Raw genomic sequence first — 22960 nt, forward strand, 5'->3', positions numbered from 1 at the left:
GAGTCAGTTTGTCTGGGTTTGTAATCCCTGCCAACCCTCTCACCGTGTGATTCTAGGCAAGTTACTTTTCTTTTCTAGACCTTAGGTTCCTCCTCTATAAAATTGGAATAAAAATGAAGGTCAACATGGGAGGATTACATGAAAAAATGAATGTGACAGGCCAAGTTTATTGCTGGATATATAATAGGTACTCAATAATGTTAGCTATTATCGTTATTACTAATCAGATTTTTATTACCCTGGATTTAAAAATAATTTTTCTGTATATAAAGAAATAGTTTGGAAAGTAAAGTGTTTCGATTACAACAATAGTTTATTTCTCTTGTTGGTGACTATTATTTTCTTGGTTCAGTGAGTCCAAAAGCTTTTAGCAGGCAAGGGAAAAGTCCCTTGGAAAATGTATATCAGGTCACTGTTTTTCTGATGGATCACAGCAGGAAAATAGTTTATGTTCTCACCTTAAAATAAAAGGAAGCTATTGATTCCAAGCTGTATGGAAAGGGAAACTTAAAAACATTTAAAAAGCGTTGATAAGTTTTTTAAGGGAAAAAAGGGCAATGCATGCTTTTAACAATTCAAACAGTACAGATAGATATAAATTAAATATTCATGTGTCCCTTCTCAGGATTAAGCATTAAAAAATTATAAAAGTAGTATTCATGCAAGTTTAAAAAAAAAGAGAAAGAATATAAAAGATGCACATGAATACAATATTGGAGCCCACTGAACCTTTATCTTGCTTTCAAGGGCAAACCAGTTTTTCATGTATACTTCTATCCATTTTCTTTGCTTAGAACAGAATTTCCCTTTTTTCTTTTTCCTTTGTAAAACACAAAGTAGATACTAGACATATTCTTCTACACCTTGCTTTGTTTCTTCTAATAATATCATAGAGATTGTTACAAATTGGCACTTAGAGATTTATGTTGCTTTCTAAACAGGCATGATATTTCAGCTGCAGTCCCATAATTTATTTAACCAGTGTCCTTATAGTGGATATGTAGGCTTTTTATGTTTTTTGCCTTGTCAATAATCTTCAATGAGAATTACTTATTTATATATGTTTGTGTGTGTGCGTGTGTGTGTGTACACATGTGTATGGGTATGTGATGTAAGTATCCTACAAGCACATGTAGGAGAAATTCTGACATGCATATATATTTGCTAGTTTTTTCTATTTTGCCTTCCAAAGCGTTTCATCAGCGTAGCCTGCCATCAGCAGAGGGAGAGGTTGCCAGTTTTCCCATTCTTTTGCTTGCACTGGATAGTATCGCACTTAATATTTTCTATTTTGATATGAGAATATAGGATCTCATTTTGTTTTGCATTTTAAAATTTTGCGAGATCAATGTATATCAGGATAAATTCCTAATAGATCCGAGATATAAATGCAAAACCATATGTGAATTAGAAGAAAACATGGGTGAATTACTTAGTAATTTGGGAATAGAGGAAATGTTCTAATAATGACTCAAAATCCATCAGCAATAACAGAAAAGAGTGACACATTTGCTATTTTAGAAATAAAAAAGTATGAAGAAACTATAAAAAAGTAAAATGACAAACTGGAAAAAATATTGTGACTTCTATCATAGATATAGATAGGATTGATATCCTATGTGGCGTATGTGTATGAGTAAATTAAAATTTGAGATGAAAATAACTATTAGCCTGATAGAAAAATGGGAAAAAATAGGTACAGATGAAAAGATGAAAAACAGAAAAAAAAAAAAAACAACACTGCGAGGGGCCCTTATGCGTGAAAAGGTGCCCAGCTCACTCATAATAAGAAAAATTCGTGTTACACCCTCAGTGTTGTTTTTCACCAGATTGGCGGAAGTCCAAAGTTTTCATAGCAGACTCCAGGGTCAAGGCTGCAGGTAAAGGGCACTCACAGGCCCTGCTCATGGGAGTGCAAAGTGGCACACCTTTGTGGAGAAGAATTTTACAGTATGTAATGGAATTTCATGAGAATTTATCCTCTGACCCCACATTCCCACCTTTTTGGACTCGATTCCAAAAGTAATCTGGGAAACATAAAAATGACATGTGTACATTGCTACTCATTGCAGTACTGTTTGTAATAAAGACTGTATGCCACTGCCCTCCAGCCTGGGCGACACAGTGAGACTTTGTCTCAAACAACAACAACAACAACAACAGGCTGTAAATAATAAGATATTGAAATCTAGATTCCATCTGGCTAGCCTGAAGTTTGCAGCTCTCCAAAATAGATCTGATATCCCAACTTTGGCATTGGCAATATTTGGCTTACGTGCAGATGGTTTTCAGCTGCATATCAGAGGTTACGAGCACTCTAAGGGGTTCTAACGCTCAAATCTTGAAGTAGGTGGAGTTCTTTCTTGGGCACTCTCTAAGTTGGTGCCTTCTTCCTACCTTTCCCTTCCCTGGTCCACTCTTGTCCATCTGCCTGGCCCTTCTTTCCTTCAGTGCCCTTCTCTAATATTGCTTCTCCTTCTAAGGCACTGGAGGACCTGGCATGAATGTTCTAAGGCAAGATCAGAAGGTGTTAACCTCTTAGCAGGTATTTGCTCTGATAACCAGATCATCTAAAAGCGGTAGTGTGTTTGTACATTTATTTTATTATTTATTCCACCTCCACTTATCCAAATTAATGTATGAAATTGGGATGTATCTTAAAATTGATAAGAACTTGCATTTAACTTCTACCCCTCTGGAAGAGTTTTTGCAAAGTTGATGGTGTTTCTCGTAGTTGGTGGCATCTTAGAAGCCCAACAATGTGTGCATAAGGGGGTAAGCCACGTGGAATCACCATTATTTATTGGCAAATAGCCATAGACAGTTTTCCTTCTCACTTTTCATTTTTAGTGAGTTTGTTTTCTGTGTTATTTCATAAATAAGGCCTCTGCTGGGTGATTGTGGGTTGGCTCAGAGCTAGCAAATACTCTAAAGTGAGAAAGGAAAAGTATAGGGTATTATCTTTTTGTTAACAATATTAACATTTATACAGATATCTGTCTTGAATTCTTAGCATTTGACATAATTAATTATTCCCTCTTTTTTTCCCTTCTTTTTTTGAGACAGAATCTTGCTGTGTCGCCCAGGCTGGAGTGCAGTGGTGCAATCACAGTTCACTGCAACCTCTGCCTCCTAGGATCAAGCGAATTTCCTGCCTCAGCCTCCTGAGTAGCTGGGACTATAGGCATGCGCCACCATGCCTGGCTAATTTTTGTATTTTTACAAAATACAAAGAGACAGGATTTTGCCACGTTGGTCAGGCTGGTCTTGAACTCCTGACCTCAAGTAATTTGCCCGCCTCTGCCTCCTAGAGTGCTGGAATTACAGGCACAAGCCACCGTGTCTGGCCTGCTTTTTTTTTTTTTAAATTTATTTTTAATTTTTTAAAATCAGATAGGCTCTTTAAGACTGTAAACTCCCTGAGGGTAGAGATTCTATTCACAGCCGTATCCCCAGTACCCAGGGTACAGCCTGGCACATAGTGAATCCTGATTGCCTATTGTTTGTTGATTGACTGATTTATGCCTCTAAGAGGAACTATCTTTTGATAATATTAAATAAGATGACCTAATACAAAACTGATAGAGTTCAGAAATAATTAAGAATCTCCTGGCCAGGCGTGGTGGCTCACGCCTTTAATCCCAGCACTTTGGAAGGCTGAGGTGGGCGGATCATGAGGTCAGGAGATTGAGACCATCCTGGCTAACACGATGAAACCCTGTCTCTACTAAAAATACACAAAAAAATTAGCCGGGTGTGATGGCAGGTGCCTGTAGTCCCAGCTACTCAGGAGGCTGAGGCAGGAGAATAGCGTGAACCCGGGAGGCAGAGCTTGCAGTGAGCCGAGATCGCGCCACTGCACTCTAGCCTGGGCAACAGAGTGAGACTCCGTCTCAAAACAAAAACAAAAACACAACAAAAAAAAAGAATCTCCTATGTTCAGTGGGAAAGGAATATTTGTTGGGTGGGGGGTTTCCTAAAAGATTATGTAATTTTTTGGCATTTTGACATATTCACAGAATTCCTATTGATTGAGGTTACTGCATCAAGTATAGTACAGTCATGTGTTGCTTAAGCACAGGAATTTGTTCTGAGAAATGTGTCAGGCTATTTTGTTATCATGGGAACATCATCAAGTGTACCCACACAAACCTAGATTGTACAGCCTATGACATATCTAGGCCATTATATGGTATAGCCTATTGCTCCCAGGCTACACACCTGTACAGCATATTGCTGTATTGAATACCATAGGCACTGCAGAGCATCTAAACATAGAAAAGGTACAGTAAAAATATGGTATGAAAAATTTAAAATGGTGCACCTGTCTAAGACACTTACTATGAATGGAGCTTGCAGGACTGGAAGTTGCTCTGGGTGAGTCAGTGAGTGGGTGGTGAGTGAATGTGAAGGCCTGGGACATACCCTGCACCCTACTGTAGACTTTATAAACACTGTACACTTAGGCTACACTAAATTTATACAAAATATTTTTCTTTCATAATAATAAATTAACCTTAGCTTACTATAATATTTTTACTTTATGAACCTTTTAATTTTTGAAAACGTTTTCACACTCTTGTAATAACACTTAAAACACAAGTATATTGTACAGCTGGAGAAAAATATTTCCTTATTGTTTAAGTGTTTAAAATTAAATTTTATTTACTTATGGCCATGCACGGTGGCTCACACCTGTAATGCTAGCAGTTTGGGAGGCCGAGGTAGGTAGATCACGAGGTCAAGAGATTGAGACCATCCTGGCCAACATGATGAAACCCCGTCTGTATTAAAAATACAAAAAGTTAGCCAGGTGTGATGGCAGGTGCCTGTAGTCCCAGCTACTCGGGCGGCTGAGGCAGGAGAATCACTTGGGCCCGGGAGGCGGAGGTTGCAGTGAGCCGAGATTGCGCCACTGTACTCTAGCCTGGTGACAGAGTGAGACTCTGTCTCAAATAAATAAATAAATAAATAAAAATAAATAAATTATTTTATTTTATTTTATTTTTAAAATTTTATTTATTTTTACTTTTTAAATGTGTTTGTTAAAAGCTAAGACAGAAACATACACATGAGCCTAGGCCTACAAAGGGCAGGATCATCAATATTACTGTCTTCCAGCAACACATCTTGTCCCACTGGAAGATCTTCAGGGGCAATAACATGCATGCAGCTGTCATCTCCTATGTTAACAATGCCTTACCTTCTTCTGGAATACCTGCCTCCTGGAGGACCTTCCTGAGGTTATTTTACGGTTAAATTTTTTTTTTTTTTTTTTTTTTTGTGAGACAGAGTCTCACTCTGTCACCCAGGCTGGAGTGCAGTGGTGCAATCTCAGCTCACTGCAACCTCTGTCCCCCAGGTTCAAGCAATTCTTCTGCCTCAGCCTCCCGAGTAGCTGGGATTACAGGCGCCTGCTACTGCACCCGGCTAATTTTTGTATTTTTAGTAGAAATGGGGTTTCACCATCTTGGTCAGGCTGTTCTTGAACTGCTGACCTCGTGATCCAGCCACCTCGGCCTCCCAAAGTGCTGGGATTACAGGTGTGAGCCACTGCACCTGGCCAACTTTTTTCTTTCTTCTTCTTTTTTTTTTTTTTTGTAAATAAGTAGAAGGAGTACATTAAAATAGTGATGAAAAGTATTCTATAGTAAATACTAAGTGATAGGAATTTTTAAGCTCCATTATACTCTTGTGTATCAACTGTCATATATGTGGTCCATCGTTGACTGAAATGTCATTATGCAACACATGTTTTCCCTTTATTTTGAAACCAACGTTGGCAAAATTCCAAAGTACAATAATTTGCATTATTTATTCATTGCCATACTTCTCCTTGAGAGGTCCTATGGTAAGAGTTATCTAGTGACTTGAAAATGACTGGGTAGAAGAATGTGCCAGGATATAAAGCTGGCATCTGATACAGATAGTTCTGTCATTAGGATTATTTATTTATTTTGAGACAGAGTTTTGCTCTTGTTGCCCAGGCTGGAGTACAGTGGCACGATCTCGGCTTACTGCAACCTCCATCTCCTGAGTTCAAGCAGTTCTTCTGCCTCAGCCTCCTGAGTAGCTGGGATTACAGGTGCCCGCCCCCACGCCCGGCTAATTTTTTGTATTATTAGTAGAGATGGGGTTTCATCATGTTGGCCAGGCTGGTCTCGAACTCCTAACCTCAGGTGATCCACCCGCCTCGGCCTCCCAAAGTGCCGGGATTACAGGCGTGAGCACCTGCACCTGGCCCTTATTTATTTGTTTTGAAATAAACTAACAATTGCTAGTTTTTTTTATCATTAGCTAGCAGACATCTGTGACATTTTCTTGTCTGCATAATATGGTTCTCATAGTATTGCTTTGTCATTTGAAATTCAACATTCATTCAGCAAATATTTAAGGAGTATCTCCCATGTAGCAGGCCCTGTAATAAGTGCTGGGGATATAGTTACGAGTAAGGTGTGAGTCTCAGTCCTAAATCTTTGTTAAATACAACAGTGAAGCTTGTTTCTTGAAGCTCATTTCTAACGATCACTATGGCCTTCCAAGCTTTAGGGGATTGGAGAAGCGCCATATGCATGTGGTCCCACACATTGCCCCTCTGTCATCCTCCCCTCACCCTTTACCTACTTGCATATTGTTTAGTGTTCTATGACAATTTGAATGTCTACTCTGTGCCCATCACTCTGTTGGGATTTGAACGTTCAAGGAGCAGCAGATAAAAATGTATTCAGTATCTCTTAAACAGTAGTAAAGACAGGCCAAAAAATGAATGATTTTCAGTGTACAAGAATTGTCTACACACAGTCTGTTATAGGAATTCAGAGAAGAAAGAGTACTAGGATCAGATTGATAGTAGAGGAATATCACTCAGGTGGCATTGGGAATAATTTGGAGGATACTAACAGGAGGTAGGTGAATAATCTTTTCTGAGTTGAGTAGGGAAGTGACATAATTGATTTATGTTTTATATAAGGCACTCTGGCTGCTGGGTGGCAAATTAGACTATGGTCTGGGGGTAGAGGAAATGAATGCAAGAAATGAGTCAGGTTAGCAAGGATCGTAGTATTCAGCTGATAAATAGTGTAAGTAGTTTCCATGCTTTTCATTGTTTCAACATTTTTTTTTTTTAGCTGGGCATGGTGGTGGGCGCCTGTAATCCCAGCTACTCGGGAGGCTGAGGCAGGAGAATGTCGTGAACCCAGGAGACGGAGGTTGCAGTGAGCGGAGATCATGCCACTGCACTCCAGCCTGGGTGACAGAGCGAGACTCTGTCTCAAAAAATATATATATATTTTTTGCCATGTTTATAATAAAATACTGGGGGATTTTTTTTTTTTTTTTTTTTTTTTAGGTGGAGTCTTGCTCCGTCGCGCAGGCTGGAATGCAGTGGCATAATGATCTCGGCTCACTGCAACCTCTGCCTCCCGGGTTCAAGCAATTCTCTGCCTCAGCCTCCTGAATAGCTGAGAGTACAGGCATGCCCGCCACCACACCCGGCTAATTTTTGTATTTTTAGTAGAGACGGGGTTTCACCATCTTGTCCCAGCTGGTCTTGAACTACGGACCTCATGATCCACCCTCCACAGCCTCCCAAAGTGCTGGGATTACGGGAGTGAGCCACAGCGCCTGGTAGAATTTTTTGGCGTGTGTGCCAAGTTACCAGAAACTCTGATGTGCTTACCAGTCCTCCCACCTAGTGCTCTTATTTGAATCTTCCTTCCTAAGTGGAGAATCTACACATAGACATCTGTATGTTCTCTTAGTTCATGTCATTTGAGCTTAGCTTCTGTTCTTATACAGATACTGTTGAAGGTGCTGCAGTTTTCAATTTTGGTTTTCCTTTCTTTATGGTAATCCTATTTTAATATATAAGATCCTTTCAGGCAACTGAAGTATGCAAGAGGCAGGTGGAATAGTAGCAACTTTAGGTATTAAAAATTCATATAATAAATATGATGGGTTTGGATTATTTGTTGCATTGCCAGTGAGTTTATTATAGTATATAACAATATTTAATCAAAATGGTGATAGGAATAAAAGGCCCACTTTGAGGTAAATCATTAATTTTTAAGGCAGACAAGTTATGTTTTTAAGAATTTCTCAAGCTGAAGAATATTCAGTGTACACTCTGTGCCTGAAAAAGCTTAACACATAATCCACAAAGGTGAAATTGATTTGATACTCAGAGGTAAGATTAGGGCAAGTTTCACTTTAGTTTGTGGAAATTATTAGATAGTACTGTCAAGCATTGAAAATAAAGGAAGAGAATGCTTATCATTACATTTTAAGTGAAAAGATATAGCATAGATTACACATTTTTATATTTATTGTTCACAAATATTTCCATGTTCTAGCAATTTTCTACTGTGTTGTAATTGCCTGTTCATTTTACTCCACTGTTTTTCTCTCCCCTACCACAGCAATCCCAGTGCCACTGGATATTTTTGAATGATTAAGTGTGCTACTTACTTCTTTTTTGTGTTCATTTTTTTAATAGAAAATGCATCCGATGCAGATTTATGGCTCCTGAACAGTTGCACTGTAAAAAACCCAGCTGAAGACCACTTTAGAAACTCAATTAAGTAAGTAGAAATTGATTTTTTCCTATTTTGTATAATCAAAGTAAGAATTGATACCAAAAGATTAGCTTTTTAAAAATGTCAATATAGATAGTTTATATTAAAAAAGTATGAGTTGGACTTTTAAGATTATACTATTTTGACTTTGATACAGAATGATGCTTTTTTATTTTTTATTTTTAAATTAAATTTAATTTAAGTTCTGGGGTACATGTACAGGATGTGCAAGTTTGTTACATAGGCAAACATGTGCCATGATGGTTTGCTGCACCTATCAACCCATCACCTAGGTATTAAGCCCTATATGCATTAGCTATCTATCCTGATGCTCTCCCTTCCCCCGCCCCCTAACAGGCCCAACTGTATGTTGTTCCCCTCCCTGTGTCCATGTGTTCTCATTGTTCAGCTCCCACTTGTAAGTGAGAACATGCAGTGTTTGGTTTTCTGTTCCTGTATTAGTTTGGTGCGGATGACGGCTTCCAGCTCCATCTGTGTCCTTGCAAAGGATGTGATCTCATTTCTTTTTATGGCTGCATAGTATTCCATGGTGTATATGCACCACAATTTCTTTAGTCTGTCATTGATAGGAATTTGGGTTGATTCCATGTCTTTGCTATTGTGAATAGTGCTGCAATGAACATATGCGTGCATGTATCTTTTTAATAGAATGATTTATGTTCCTTCGGGGATATACCCAGTAATGGCATTGCTGGATCAAATGGCGTTTCTGGTTCTAGGTCTTTGAGAAATCGCCACACTGTCTTCCACAATGGTTTAATTAATTTACATTCCCACCAACAGTGTAAAAGTGTTCCTATTTATCCACAGCCTCGCCAGCATCTGTTGTTTGTTGACTTTTAATAATCGCCATTCTGACTGGCGTGAGATGGTACCTCATTGTGGTTTTGGCTTGCATTTCTCTAATGATCAGAGATGTTGAACTTTTTTTCGTATGTTTTTTTGCTGCATAAATGTCTTTTGAGAAGTGTCCATGTGCTTTGCCCACTTTTTAATGGGGTTGTTTGTTTTTTTATCCTATATATCTGTTTACATTCCTTATAGATTCTGGATATCAGACCTTTGTTATGTGGATAGATTGCAAAAATTTTCTCCCATTCTATAGGTTGTCTGTTCACTCTGATGATAGTTTCTTTTGCTGTGCAGAAGCTCTTTAATTAGATTCCATTTGTCAATTTTTGCTTTTGTCGAAATTGCTTTTGATGTTTTCATCATGAAATCTTTGCCTGTGCCTATGTCCTGAATGGTATTGCCTAGGTTTTCTTCTTGGGTTTTTGAAGTTTTGGGCTTTACATTTAAGTCTTTAATCCATCTTGAGTTAATTTTTGTATAAGGTATAAGGAAGGGGTCCAGTTTCAATTTTCTGCACAAGGCTAGCCAGTTTTCCCAGCACCATTTATCAAGTAGGGAATCCTCTCCCCATTGCTTGTTTTTGTCAGGTTTGTTGAAGATCAGATGGTTGTAGATGCGCGGTCTTATTTCTGAGTTCTCTATTCTGTTTCCTTGGTCTATGTATCTGTTTTTACACCAGTCCTATGAAGTTTTGGTTACTGTAGCCTTGTAGTATAGTTTGAAGTTGGGTAGCGCGATGCCTCTAGTTTTATTCTTTTTTCTTAGGATTGTCTTGGCTATATGGGCTCTTTTTTGGTTTCATATTAATTTTAAAGTTTTTTTTTCTAATTCTATGAAGAATGTCAATGGTAGTTTAATGGGAATAGTATTGAATCTACAAATTACTTTGGGCAGTATGGCCATTTTCATGATATTGATTCTTCCTATCCATGAGCATGAAATGTTTTACCATTTGTTTGTTTCCTCTCTTATTTCCTTGGGCAGTGGTTTGTAGTTCTCCTCGAAGAGGTCCTTCACTTCCCTTGTTAGCTGTTTTCCTAGGTGTTTTATTCTTTTTGTGGCAATTGTAAATGGGAGTTCATTCATGATTTGGCTCTCAGTTTGTCTATTGTTGCTGTATAGGAATGCTTGTGATTTTTGCACATTGATTTTATATCCTGAGAGTTTACTGAAGTTGCTTATTAGGAAGTTTTTGGGCTGAGACGATGGGGTTTTCTAGGAATAGGATCATGTCATCTGCAAACAGAGACAGTTTGACTTCCTCTCTTTCTATTTGAATACGCTTTATTTTTTTCTCTTGCCTGATTGCCCTGGCCAGAACTTCCAGTGCTGTGTTGAATAGGAGTGGTGAGAGAGGGCATCCTTGTCTTGTGCCCGTTTTCAAAGGGAATGCTTCCAGCTTTTGCTCATTCAGTATGATATGGGCTGTGGGTTTGTCATAAATGGCCCTTATTATTTTGAGGTCTGTTCCATCAATACTTAGTTTATTGAGAGTTTTTAACATGAAGGGATGTTGAATTTTATTGAAGACCTTTTCTGTATTGAGAAAATCATGTGGTTTTTGTCTTTAGTTCTGTTTATGTGATGAATTATGTTTATTGATTTGTGTATGTTGAACCAGCCTTGCATCCAGGGATGAAGCCCACTTGATCATGGTGGATAAGCTTTTTGATGTGCTGCTGGATTCAGTTTGCCCAGTATTTTATTGAGGATTTTTGCATTGATGTTCATCATGGATACTGACCTGAAGTTTTCTTTTTTTGTTGTATCTCTGCCAGGTTTTGGTATCAGGATGATGCTGGCCTCATAAAATGAGTTAGAAAGAAATCCCTTGTTTTCAGTTGTTTGGAGTAGTTTCAGGAGGATGGCTTTTTGAAGGGTTTTTTGTGTGTCTATCTCCTTAAGAGTAATACTTTAATGGGAACTTTTCTAATAAGTAATTTCAGTATTTGTGAAGTTAGCTAATAGGTGATTTTTGAGTATTTGTTAAGTGTTAACTATGTGTTCTTCTCGGAGAATCAATGCATACTTTGTGAAGTTGCCTGACACAGTCCTTGCCTCTTTTCCCTGCCCATTAGCACTGTTCTAAGTGCTACAGTACCTGGCTTTCAACGGAATTGCACTTTGTTGAAGGGAGGTGGGCATATTAAGTCCTTGCTTCTTTCTTTGTTCCCTCAAGTTAACGTGGAAGAAGTATCCTTTTTTCACATTTTCTCTGAATCTTATCTCCATGGATCTTCTTAGAAACCTTCTTCTAGAAATTATTTCCTCATTCCATATTTCCAACCTCTCCAACTCCCCTGGAACGTTTTCATTTGTATTTAAACATACCTGGGTCTAATTGGCCCCCTGTGCCCCTGTTAGCTATTGTCCTACATTTTTTCTTGCCTTCCCAGCCAGACTTTTAAATAAAATTCTTCTCTTCTTAATTTCATTCTTATACTCATTCTTTTTCCCCTTTATTGGTTTTATTGTGAAATATATTAAACATACATTAGCGTTTATAAAACACATACAGTTTAAATAATAATAAACACTTAAACATCTGCCACCCAGTTTAAGAAGTATAACATTGTCAAGACCGTAGAAACTGCCGTGTTTTCAATCATAACTCCCAAGAAGTAACCTTTATCTTGACTTTTGTGAGTCATTTCCTTACTTTTATTAGTTAATGTATCATCTATTAAGTATGTCTTTAAACAGTGTGTTGTCTTGTTTAGCTGTATTTTGAACTTTATCTGTTGAACTTATACTGTTTGTGTTCTTCTGAGATTTATATCTTTTTCTCAGCATTACGCTTTGAGATTTATTCATGTTAATGGGTGTAAATTCATAGAATTTGCTACAATTTATTCATTTTATTATTAATAGAGTTTTGAATTTTTCCCAGTGTTTTGCTTTCATGGACATTCCTGCTATGAATATTTTAAACATGTTTTCCGTTGCACATGTGTAAGAATTATTCTAGAATATGAACCTGGGAGTTGAGTTACTGGGTAACATATCTGTGTACATTCAAACTTTATTAGGTAACGCCAGTTTCTTTTCACGAATGGATGTAGTAGTGTGCATTCTCACTAGTAATGGATGTGTGCATTTGTTGTTTTCCATTTTTGTCAGCACTTGATATGGCCAGACTTAAGTTTTTGCAAGTCTGTTGGTGATGATGGTATTTTGTTTTGGTTTTAATTTACATTTCCTTTTTTTCTTTTCTTGAGACAGGCTCTCACCCTGTCGCCCAGGCTGAAGTGCAGTGGCAGGATCTCGGCTCACTGCAACCTCTGCCTCTCGTGTTCAAAGGATTCTCCTGCCTCAGCCTCCCGGGTACCTGGGATCACAGGCGGGCGCCACCACACCCGGCTAATTTTTTTTTTTTTTTTTGAGAGGGAGTCTCACTCTGTCACCAGCCTGGAGTGCAGTGGGGCGATCTTGTCTCACTACAACCTCCAACTCCCGGGTTCAAGTGATTCTCCTGCCTCAGCCTCTCGAGTAGGTGGGATTACAGGCGTGCACCACCACACCCAGCTAATTTTTGTTTTTAGTAGAGATGGAGTTTCACCATGTTGGCCAGGATGATCTCAATCTCCTGACCTCGTGATCCGCCTGCCTCGGCCTCCCAAAGTGCTGGGATTACAGACGTGAGCCACTGCGCCTAGTCAATTTTTTATATTTTTAGTAGAGATGCGGTTTCACCGTGTTGGCCAGGCTGGTCTTGAACTTCTGACTTCAAGTGATCCACCTGCCTCGGCCTCCCAAAGTACTGGGATTACAGGCGTGAGCCACTGTGCCTGGCCTTTGTTGCATTTCTGTGATCATTAATGAGTTTGGGCTTTTTAAAATAGATCTATTGGCTATTTGGATTTTACTTTTTTGGTAAAATGGCTTCTCAGGTCATTTGTCTATTTTTCTGGTTTTTTTTTTTTCATTTTAATCATTTATTTGTGGCCATATATTATGTGTCTTACATATCCTAATCCTTAGATATTATACACGTTGCAAATATCTTCTCCCAACTGTGGCTTATCTTTTCATTTTCTTTTGTGGTATCTTTTGATGAAGATAAATTCTGGTTTAAAGTTTATTAATCCATTCTTTTTGGTCTGTGTTCTTATTGTTTAAGAAGTCTTTTCTTACTCTGAAGCTATTAAGATATTTTCCTATATTTTCTTCTAAAAGTTTCATGGTTTTACCTTTTACATTTAGGTCTATAATTCATCTAGAGTTGACTGTTATTATTTTTTATTATGGTATCAGAAGGGGTCCAATTTTATGTCTTTCTCTGTAGATAACCAATTGTTTCAGTATCATTTATTTATTTAAGTTCTATTCTTTCTTCTTTTATCTGTGCATTGCCCACCCTCTCATATGTTGAGTGTCCATAGATGTTTGAATCTGTTCTGGGTCCTCTATTTCATTCCTTTGATCTATTTCTTTATTCTGGTTCTTGTTCTACATAGTCATAAGTAGTACAGAGTTACATTAAGGCTACCTATTTGATAGTGCTAGTACCTTTTTGTTCTTCTTTAAGAGTGTATCTGTTTTTAAGTTGAACAAGGAATACTGTTGTGTGTTTGTGATTACGTTTAATTTTTAGATGATTTTGGGGAGAATTGAATCTTCACAATTTTGAGTTATCCAACTCTTCTATCCTGACTTTTTAAGGATTGATTCTTTTCTTTCTATAGCTCTTGTGCATCTTTTAGACTTTTTTCTCCCAGTGTAGATATTGAATTATTCCAGTGCGTTAAGAAAATGAACTTATTCTTTCTTCTTTTGCCTGCACAGTATGTACTTTATATTTTTATACTACTGTAAATAGTAAACTTTAAAAATTTTTTGTTTTCTGTTTTTACTGCCTTGGTCAGGGACTTAGTTGTCGTAGCAATGTGAAGGATGGTTGTGTGTAAGGAAGAGTATAGATCAGGAGTCCAGGGAGGACAGAGTGGTTGTAGTCCAGGTACAGAGGATCTCATCTAAAGTGGAGGTGTTCAGAATTGGAAGGAATACATTGACTTGAGATGGAAGAATTCTTTACATCAGGGGTCTCCAACCCCTGGGCTGTAGACCTGTACTTGTCTGTGGCCTGTTAGGAACTGGCTGCACAGCAGGAAGTGAGTGGTAGGCGAGCAAGCATTACTGCCTGAGGTCTGCCTGCTATTAGATCAGCAGCAGCATTAGATTCTTACAGGAGCACAAATCCTATTGTGAACTGTACATGTGAGGGATCTAGGTTGTGCGCTCCTTATAAGAATCTAAACTAATGCTTGGTGACCTGAGGTGGAACAGTTTCACCCCAACACCATACCTCCCACCCCCGGTCTGTGGAAAAATTATCTTCCATGAAGCCGGTTCTTGGTGCCAAAAATGTTGGGGGGACCGCTGCTTTACACATTCCACGTTGTCCAAGATGACTCTAAGGTCTCTGGCTAGAATGAAGTGAGGAATTCTAGGAAGGGAGTTATTAAGAGATGACATGTTTTGGTTTTGAATGTGCTGTATTTGAAGTTACAGATAAATATTTTAATAAGATAATGAATATACTTGAGCTTTATTGAGTGTCTTCTATGTGACAGGCAGTGTTCTAAGTGCTTTAGATGAATTAGATATTATCTAGCTTAATTCTTGCAGCCTATCAATGAGTTGTAGATTCCATTTGTATTCCTGTTTTATAGGTGAAGCAGCATCTGTTTTACAGATGAAGGTCTCTAAGGCTGTTCAGTTCATAAATGGTAGAGGTGGGATTTTAACTGAGGCAGTCTGACTAGAGTCTGTGCATTTAACCATTTTATTACTGTGCTTCCTAGATAAAGATGTCAAGTAAGTGGTTGCAGAATTGAGGCAGATATCAAAGAGGTCAACACTAGAAACACAAATTTAATATTGTTTGCATAGAGTTGATAGTTGAATGTGATGTCATCCTTAATTGAAAATGGTGGAAGGAACAGAGGAGTTCTTACCTGAGCGATGGCAAGAGGCAAGGGAAGGGAGGATGGAAGAGGGGAGTTAGGGTCACGTTTAGGAGCAGAAGAAGGACGAATTAAACTAAGGCAGAGAATGGTATTCACCAGATGCTGTTCATTTTCAGAGAATGCTTTTTTTTTTTAATGAGAAGCCTGTGATTGTCCCAAATTATGTATTTTTCTCTATAGAAAGGTAAACAAGATACAAAGATACTTTAGTGCTACTGATACCCCCTATGTACTGAACCTAGAGAATATAGTTTCTGTGATTATCAACTTTATGATGTAATTAATGGACATAGTTCTAGAGTATTTCTAAAAGTTTAAAAACTCAAATATAACTTGTGTCAATGGGTTTTGTTATATATGTGTTGTAAATATGGTTCAAAGTAATGAAATGCTGTTTGAATGATTAAGTAGAAATGACACAAGAAAAGTTTGCCATTTAAACACTACAAAGCTAGTGGTAGCAAGCACAGGTTCCTTTAATGTACTATTCTGCTTGATTGAAAGAAAATTTAAAAAGATATTATATATGATTAAGTATTTTTAATGGCCTTGAAGACTTTTGATCATCACAACTAATTCTTATTAAGATAACACTTAAACTAACATTTGATTTCTTTCCAGAATAAATACAATCCTGTAAAAGGTACAATAACAGTTAACATTGGGAAAATATCAGATTGAGGTGACATTTATACATATGAAATCTTTCAGTGATGGATTACTCTTCTCAAGCATTTTGCTTTATTCAGATATTTTCCCAGTTGTCACCATTGCCTAACACAAAACAGCAAAGATGAGTAGTGTAACATTGTTAAATGTTAAGTCGTGCTACACATGTGCCTTTTCTCATCCTCCAGCACCATCCTTTCCCTTTGCTGTCCTCTCTTGCATGCATTTTGGTTTTCCATGAGAGTGAGGTAAAGCTTAGATTCAAAGAGAGCCTGATAAGATGTTGCTTCTCCTTCTGTTGCACCCAATCCTTTATACCCAAATGTAAAGATTTACAGCAGTGGGGTGGGACCTGTCTTTTTCTAACCTGGACTCTTTACCCATGATTACTTCACTTTGCTACTTATTCCTGTGTGTCATCATCTCTCGATCATCTGCTTTTGTTTTCCTTCCAGTACTTCTTGGTGTTAAATAGTTGTTTTAAATTATGCATCACATCATTTTGTTTCTCTTGAGCCACCACACAAAAGATCACCTTGTTTTGACAGGAATAAAGAAAGATGACTGTAAGGGATTTACTGTCTTTCATGTGATTAATACAGTCTCAATGATTAAGATCCAGAAATTGTGAATTTGTGACATGACAGTTATGGACTGAATTATTTTGTCGTTTGTTTTGGGGCTTAATACTTTTTTCAAGGTTTTACAGTGTTTGTATTATTGATATTCAGACTGATAAAAGAGTAAGAATTTTAAGTAGCAAAAATAGAGATAAGAGTGACTTTTTGGTTGCCTTTTCACCTTAGAAATCTGAAATGTTATTGCCCTTACTAATTTAGAAAGAATCGCTAGGAAGCCCCCTGTGTTATGATGGCAGCCTGCTGGATGCATACTAGTTCCTCTTGAGCATTTGTCAGTTGCCCTGGCTTTGTTTTATCCATTAGACCATTTTGATTTAGACAATATGGCCTTTAACTTGGGGGGTTCTTGAGTAAATAAAAAAGATCAAAAGTTTCAAAAAATAAAATTTGCTCTTAATGATAGTATCAAATCAAAAAACTCCTTTGGTTAATGCTTTATAGAAGTGTGGGATCTTTTCCATGCCACCTACAGGAGGTCATTCAGAGGCTGGTGAAAATAAACACATCTTGTGTGTCCTATATAAATGACAGAAAGAATAGCCAGCTTGCTTTGATCATGGACTGTCAACCTCTATTTGACCTTGTGCATTATTAACCCAAATGGGCACTGTGGTTTAGCCGTACTGATAGTGGATAGACAGGAGTCACTTGTTTTTAACTGCCTTTGCCTGTAGAAATAAATGGTAATGTCGAAGGGATGGCTTAGGTATCTGAATGTAATTACTTGAAACGACAATTGAAAATAAAGGCAGAACTGGATAAAGACAAAAAATGTGTGTTTGAGACAGAGGATATCTGCTTTGTATAACATCTTTTCACTATAGGAAAGCACCTTCCATGCTATTCTGTTGAGCAAAACATAAATTATTGGATTGTTATTCCTATTATGAAAATATTGTTTGTTTTATGCAGATTTATTTTTGAGTTCTTTTTCTTCATAAATTGAAGTTGGGGGAGGTACCAGAATATTATTTCAACTTGAACTTGTAAAGTAAATTGCTTTCAAAAAAGCTGACTTCATAAGAATAGAGAAGTGGTTACCCTTTCAGTTAGTAATTATCCAGTTTAAAAGAATTAAAAAACCCCTTTCCAGTTCTCTTGTTAACCACATTCACTAGTAATTTTCTTTTTTAACTAAACTTCTAAAAGTTACTTTTATTTACTTTTTGAGACCAGGTCTCGTTCTGTTGCTCAGGCCGGAGTGCAGTAGCACGATCACGGCTTACTGTAGCCTCATCCTCCTGGGCCAAAGCAATTCTACCATCTCAGCCTCATGAGTAGCTGGGACTACAGGCATACACCACCACACCCAGCCAATCTGTTATTATTATTATTTTTTTTAGTAGAGAGGGGGTCTTGCTATGTTGTTCAGGCTGGTCTTGAACTCCTGACCTCAATCAAGTGATCCTCCTGCCTTGGCCTCCCAAAGTGTTGGGGATTACAGGCATGAGCCACCTTGCCTGACTTCCAAAATTAATTTTTAATTAAAAAAATTTTGTCATTAGAAGGTAAAAAATCACGGGGTTTTGATTTGGCCTTTTGTGAGAAATAAGTTAGATAATGCAAGTTATTTGAATTATACTTTAAATAATACTATAGTTTGTTGATTTTTTGTTAAACTTAGATATTTTAATTTTAACTCTTCTAATTATATGAAATGGCTATAGTTTAGTATCAGTTTCATCTTATTGTTTAAAATGTTAGTGGCAGATTCAGTGAATCATTGTGTGCTTTTACCAGTCACAATCTCCTTTTTTCAGCTATCCTTGCCTACCAAAAAGTATCCTTTTACATGGAAAGTTAGTTCAAAATATTAGACTGAATTAATTAGTATTATTGGTTGGGTATTGTCTAATAAGATTTTTTGTCTCCCAACAGTGCTATGCTTAATATGAATTTACATTTTCCTACCATTTGTCATCTCGTTCCACTGTTTAGATATTGTCTGTATGCTGATTTCTCCCAAATCTTCGTCTTTGATCTGTATGTCTCCTTACAGGCTCCAGCCTTGTATATCCCACTGCTTCCTTGACTTCGCCATTTGGATGACCTTGACCATGGACACCTCAAATCATCATGTCAGGGCCTCCTCCTTATCTACCTCACCTTTTCTCTAGCTAGCATTTCCATTAGTATTGCCCATCTTCTTTGATTGTGGTCATCAGGAAATTGCATTATCATTTCTTAGTGTAACAAGGGTTTTTAAAAAAAATTTGTTCAATGCCTCTCTCTCCTACCTCTTTTCTTGCCACTGGGCTATAGAATTTTCCTTCCTCCCTGACATTAGAAAATTTCCCAAGCGCATAATTAATGTATTTGCATATGTTCTTCCCTTCCTTGGACTGTCTTCTCTCTTTCCTCCAAATGCATGCCCTCACCTCCACCCACCCCACATTAATCCCACCTGGCTAAATAGTTGATCTCTGGAACTCATGTCAGAGATAACACCTGTGGGGTCATCGCCCTTCTAAGCCTCACCTCACCTCTTAGCTCCAAGGTCTGTTCCATGCTAGTTCTTTATCCCATATTAACAATTAACATCTGTTGTTGTGTAGTATATTCTATTATTTGTTTACATATTTGGCTTGCTACTAGATTGTGAGTTTTGAGGTTAGGATACTGACCTCAGAAAAATTCTTTTTATGAAGACTTTGACGCTCTGACTCTACTGTGTAATGATTTTCCTTGTCCTGGGAAACAGATATCATTAATAGACAAAGACCATTTGTCAACGGTTGTAAGAATGTTCTCCCAAGGTTGTAGTGAGTCCCTTGACAGATACAGGCTGTGTATTTGTAAAAAGGGAAAAGGACATTCTAACTTCCTAATTTCTAACTTCTAATATTGTATTCCTGAGGGAAGTTGTAAAAGGAGTATCTCCCTTCTTGGAGTAGTCACCTGGTCATGCTGGCAGGATCTTGTGCTCCTCACTATCCTAAATGAGCTCCGGGCCAGCTTCAGGGCTGTGGCCATTAGATTAGTTAAAGTATCATGTCTTGAGTGAGAGAGTAGGAAAGGTGGATAAAAACCTGGTTAGTGTTTGGCCTTGAGTTTGGCACACAATTATAATTACTCAATACATGTTTGTATAATTAGGTTGAACTGATTTTTCCTCTTTTTGGGAAAAGGGTTTAGTATCGTTCTGCTGTCATTGCATCAAGTCATCGTTAATATATTTATGTTAAGTACATTGTAAGTTGTATAAGTAATATAATTGCATTAATATCAGAACACTTGTCTTACATTTGAGTATCAAATTGTCCAGATTTGAGAGTGAGCAAAATACACCAGATATACCACCAAAATTGAAAAAAAAAATCAACTGCTTGTTGTTGGGGAAGAAGTAGTAATGTTGGAAAGGTTGACTTGATAGAGGATTTTGTAAGATGAGTGAAAAAGATCTAAAAGGACAGTGATGTCTCTGTTATTGACTGAGGTATCCTTGGTCTCTAGAATAGTGCCTGATGAACAGCATTGAGTTACTTATTCACTGAATTGAATTGAAAGATTTGATGAAGGCCAAATTTCTCTAAATAAATTCTTGTTTATGGATTAGGTCTTATTATCTATCATATGTGAATGAATTCATTTTATTCATCTTATGTCACAGTTTTGTTTAGTCTATTTTCTGCTGTTGCTAGGATTTTGTAATTTTTTCCCCATGAGTTTGTTTGGAGTTGATAATGGTATTTGAGGAGCAAGTTTTCTAGAAACATAGATGAAGAGTTTTTTGTAAAGTAGGGGGTGAGAGTTATGTATGTTCAGAGCAGCTTCTGACCATTTCCTATTAGAGGCTTCAAGTTGTCTTCTAACTCTGGAAAAACATGGAGATGAGTGAGAGGAAAGACAGAATATTATCATGTGATGTATGCCAGTGAGCAGTTTTATTGGAAATACAAAAGAAAGTCTATTTTAGTGTTTAATTCCTGGTTTACATAAAAAAAAAACCAAATGAAACTGTAAACTTACAGTTAAAAGATTAGTAACTTAATTTGCAAATCAGCAACAGAAAAAGCAGTTCAGAGGTGGTAGGCCATTTTAAAATGCAAAACTGAGTTTTGTAGATATCCAAAATCTTTTTGAAGAATAGTATTTTGCATATTTTATGATTAATGTTACATCAACAGTTGCTTTGTTTTTGCCATTTTAAGCAAGAGAGTGAGTGAAAGAGGGCAGTGTATTATGTGCTGGCAACAGCTGGCTGATAGCATTGAAATACTTACGTAATTAAATATATGTGTTGGCTGTTGTCCTAACAACTCTGTAGGTGGAGGCTCCAGAAAGCATGCAGAAACTTGCTTTACCAGGATTAAAGAAAAAATCAACATGATCTAAGTCTGTTCTTTCAGCCAAGAGTGATTTCCTATTGTTTTGGTTTGAAAGACATTCTACTTATTCTTGGTGTGTGTGTTTATATAACAGCAGAGAAAAAAAGGCTCTTGTTTTTTTCTTCCCTTATTGTTTGCTCTAAGAGTGACAAACATAATCTTTCATAATTTTTAGTCAGTAGTATTGTTTAATAACTGATAATAAGTGAAATAAAAAAGACTTTTTAAACCCATAGGACATGCTACCAAAGTATTAAATATTAACCCTTTTTATTTCTTACTTATGGTTACACTTAGGTGTAGTTCTCTGGGCCACATTAATGAAGTTATTTAGATTGTAGACTATATTAAGGCATAGATTGCTATGATCCTGGAAAATTGGATAGGAGTGGCAGGTAATATGCAACTTACTTTTACCTAACAGCTGTGGATCTAAATCTTACTCAAAGTGCCCTATGTTTACATATTTTACTGTTTTTGTAGCTCTAAGGCTGAGGCTGGTCCCTACTGTACCTTTGATGAAAGGATGGCACTTTTGTGGGTGTTAGAAAGAGTGCATAGACACAGTGCAGCACCACTGTGTGTGGCTGCCCCATATTAATAACTGTCATTTCTTTATCTGTCTGCACCCATTTTCAGAATTCCTTAGGGGCAGCCGCTATATCTTTTATCTGTATCCCAGCATCTTATACAGTGATTGACAGTGATAGTTGAACAAATGAATGAACCAACTCATATGTATGTTTCCTTTGTATGTTTATCTTTCCCATCCCTTCCACCTTCTGCGTCTGTCAGATCAAATGTCTTCCACTGGATTTTCATAGAACTTTTTCTGTGTCTCTTTCTTATTAGATTTTAAGAGTTTGAACTTGAGGTTATCTGCATGTCATAGAAAACCTAAAAAGTAGAGGCTTACATGACTTAGGGGATTTATTTTTCGTACATATTGCAAAGTCCACAGTTAGGAAATTGCTGGCTTTGCTTTACCAATTTAAGGGTGTGAGGATTGAAGTCGGTTGTTTTAAAGGTCTTTCCCTTTTGGTGTCAAATGGTTATTGCTCTCTGGCCATCACATGCACTTTCCCCCACAAAAAAGATGGAAGTACCAAACTGGATGTGCCAGCTGAGTCTGTCCCTTCTTTAAAGGAGCTTTATAGGAAGTCCCACTCAAAACCCGTGCTTGCATCTCATTGTGTGGAGTCATATCACAGGACTACCTCTATTTGTAAGAGAGGCTGGGAAATGTAGTGTTTTTTTTTTCTTTTGTTTTTATACTGCACACATTGTTGCTCCCAACAGAATTGGGATTCTGTTAGTAAGGGAGATGGGGCTAATGTTTATTGGCTTGATATCTCTGCTATAGGGTATAAACTTTGGGACAAGATACACATTTTATTTATCTTTCTATCATTTATCAGGGCCATTGTATTGGAGGAGGTCCTCAACATACTTGTGAACAAATGATCCTCTTTTCTCCTCTTATCTTTATTCAGAACATTTAAGAAATGACATAGTTGACATGTAAGAACTTTTCCTCTTTTTGCTTACTCTGAGTGGTCTCTGATGAAGGAATAACAGAATACATAGGAGAAGTTCATGGCTTAGTTGTTGGACACACATATTTTTTTAAAAATGGGACTTGCATATATTTTCTGCTCTTAAGACCTGCAATGACCATATTTGAAATGGAATCTATAAGGAAAATATGTTTTTCATTGTTCTGAGATTCATTTCTGTGATATAATAATCATAAGCCTGATTTAAAACCTAGATATTTTAAAATAATTTAGACATAAAACAAAATTGGAGTTTATGATGATTATCATGGAGGGTCTTAACCAATTGGAAAACAGGTTGAAGGACAGTTAAACTCATTTTATAATTAAGTGTTTAGAAAATAATATTTT

At 37.2% G+C, this 22960-nt stretch overlaps 1 protein-coding gene across 3 annotated transcripts in view; it reads left to right on the forward strand.

Annotated features, from left to right (window-relative positions):
- CDKAL1 (CDK5 regulatory subunit associated protein 1 like 1) overlaps nt 1–22960 on the forward strand; it is a 704387-nt gene that overhangs the window by 105873 nt on the left and 575554 nt on the right. For all 3 annotated transcript variants that reach the window (XM_003823187.6, XM_034961532.3, XM_034961530.3), the window contains exon 5: nt 8495–8579. In XM_003823187.6, coding sequence (XP_003823235.1) covers nt 8495–8579 — 85 coding nt within the window. The remainder of the gene's footprint in view (nt 1–8494; nt 8580–22960) is intronic.

Source organism: Pan paniscus, chromosome 5, assembly GCF_029289425.2.
Source record: "Pan paniscus chromosome 5, NHGRI_mPanPan1-v2.0_pri, whole genome shotgun sequence".
Classification (NCBI taxonomy): Eukaryota; Metazoa; Chordata; class Mammalia; order Primates; family Hominidae; genus Pan; species Pan paniscus.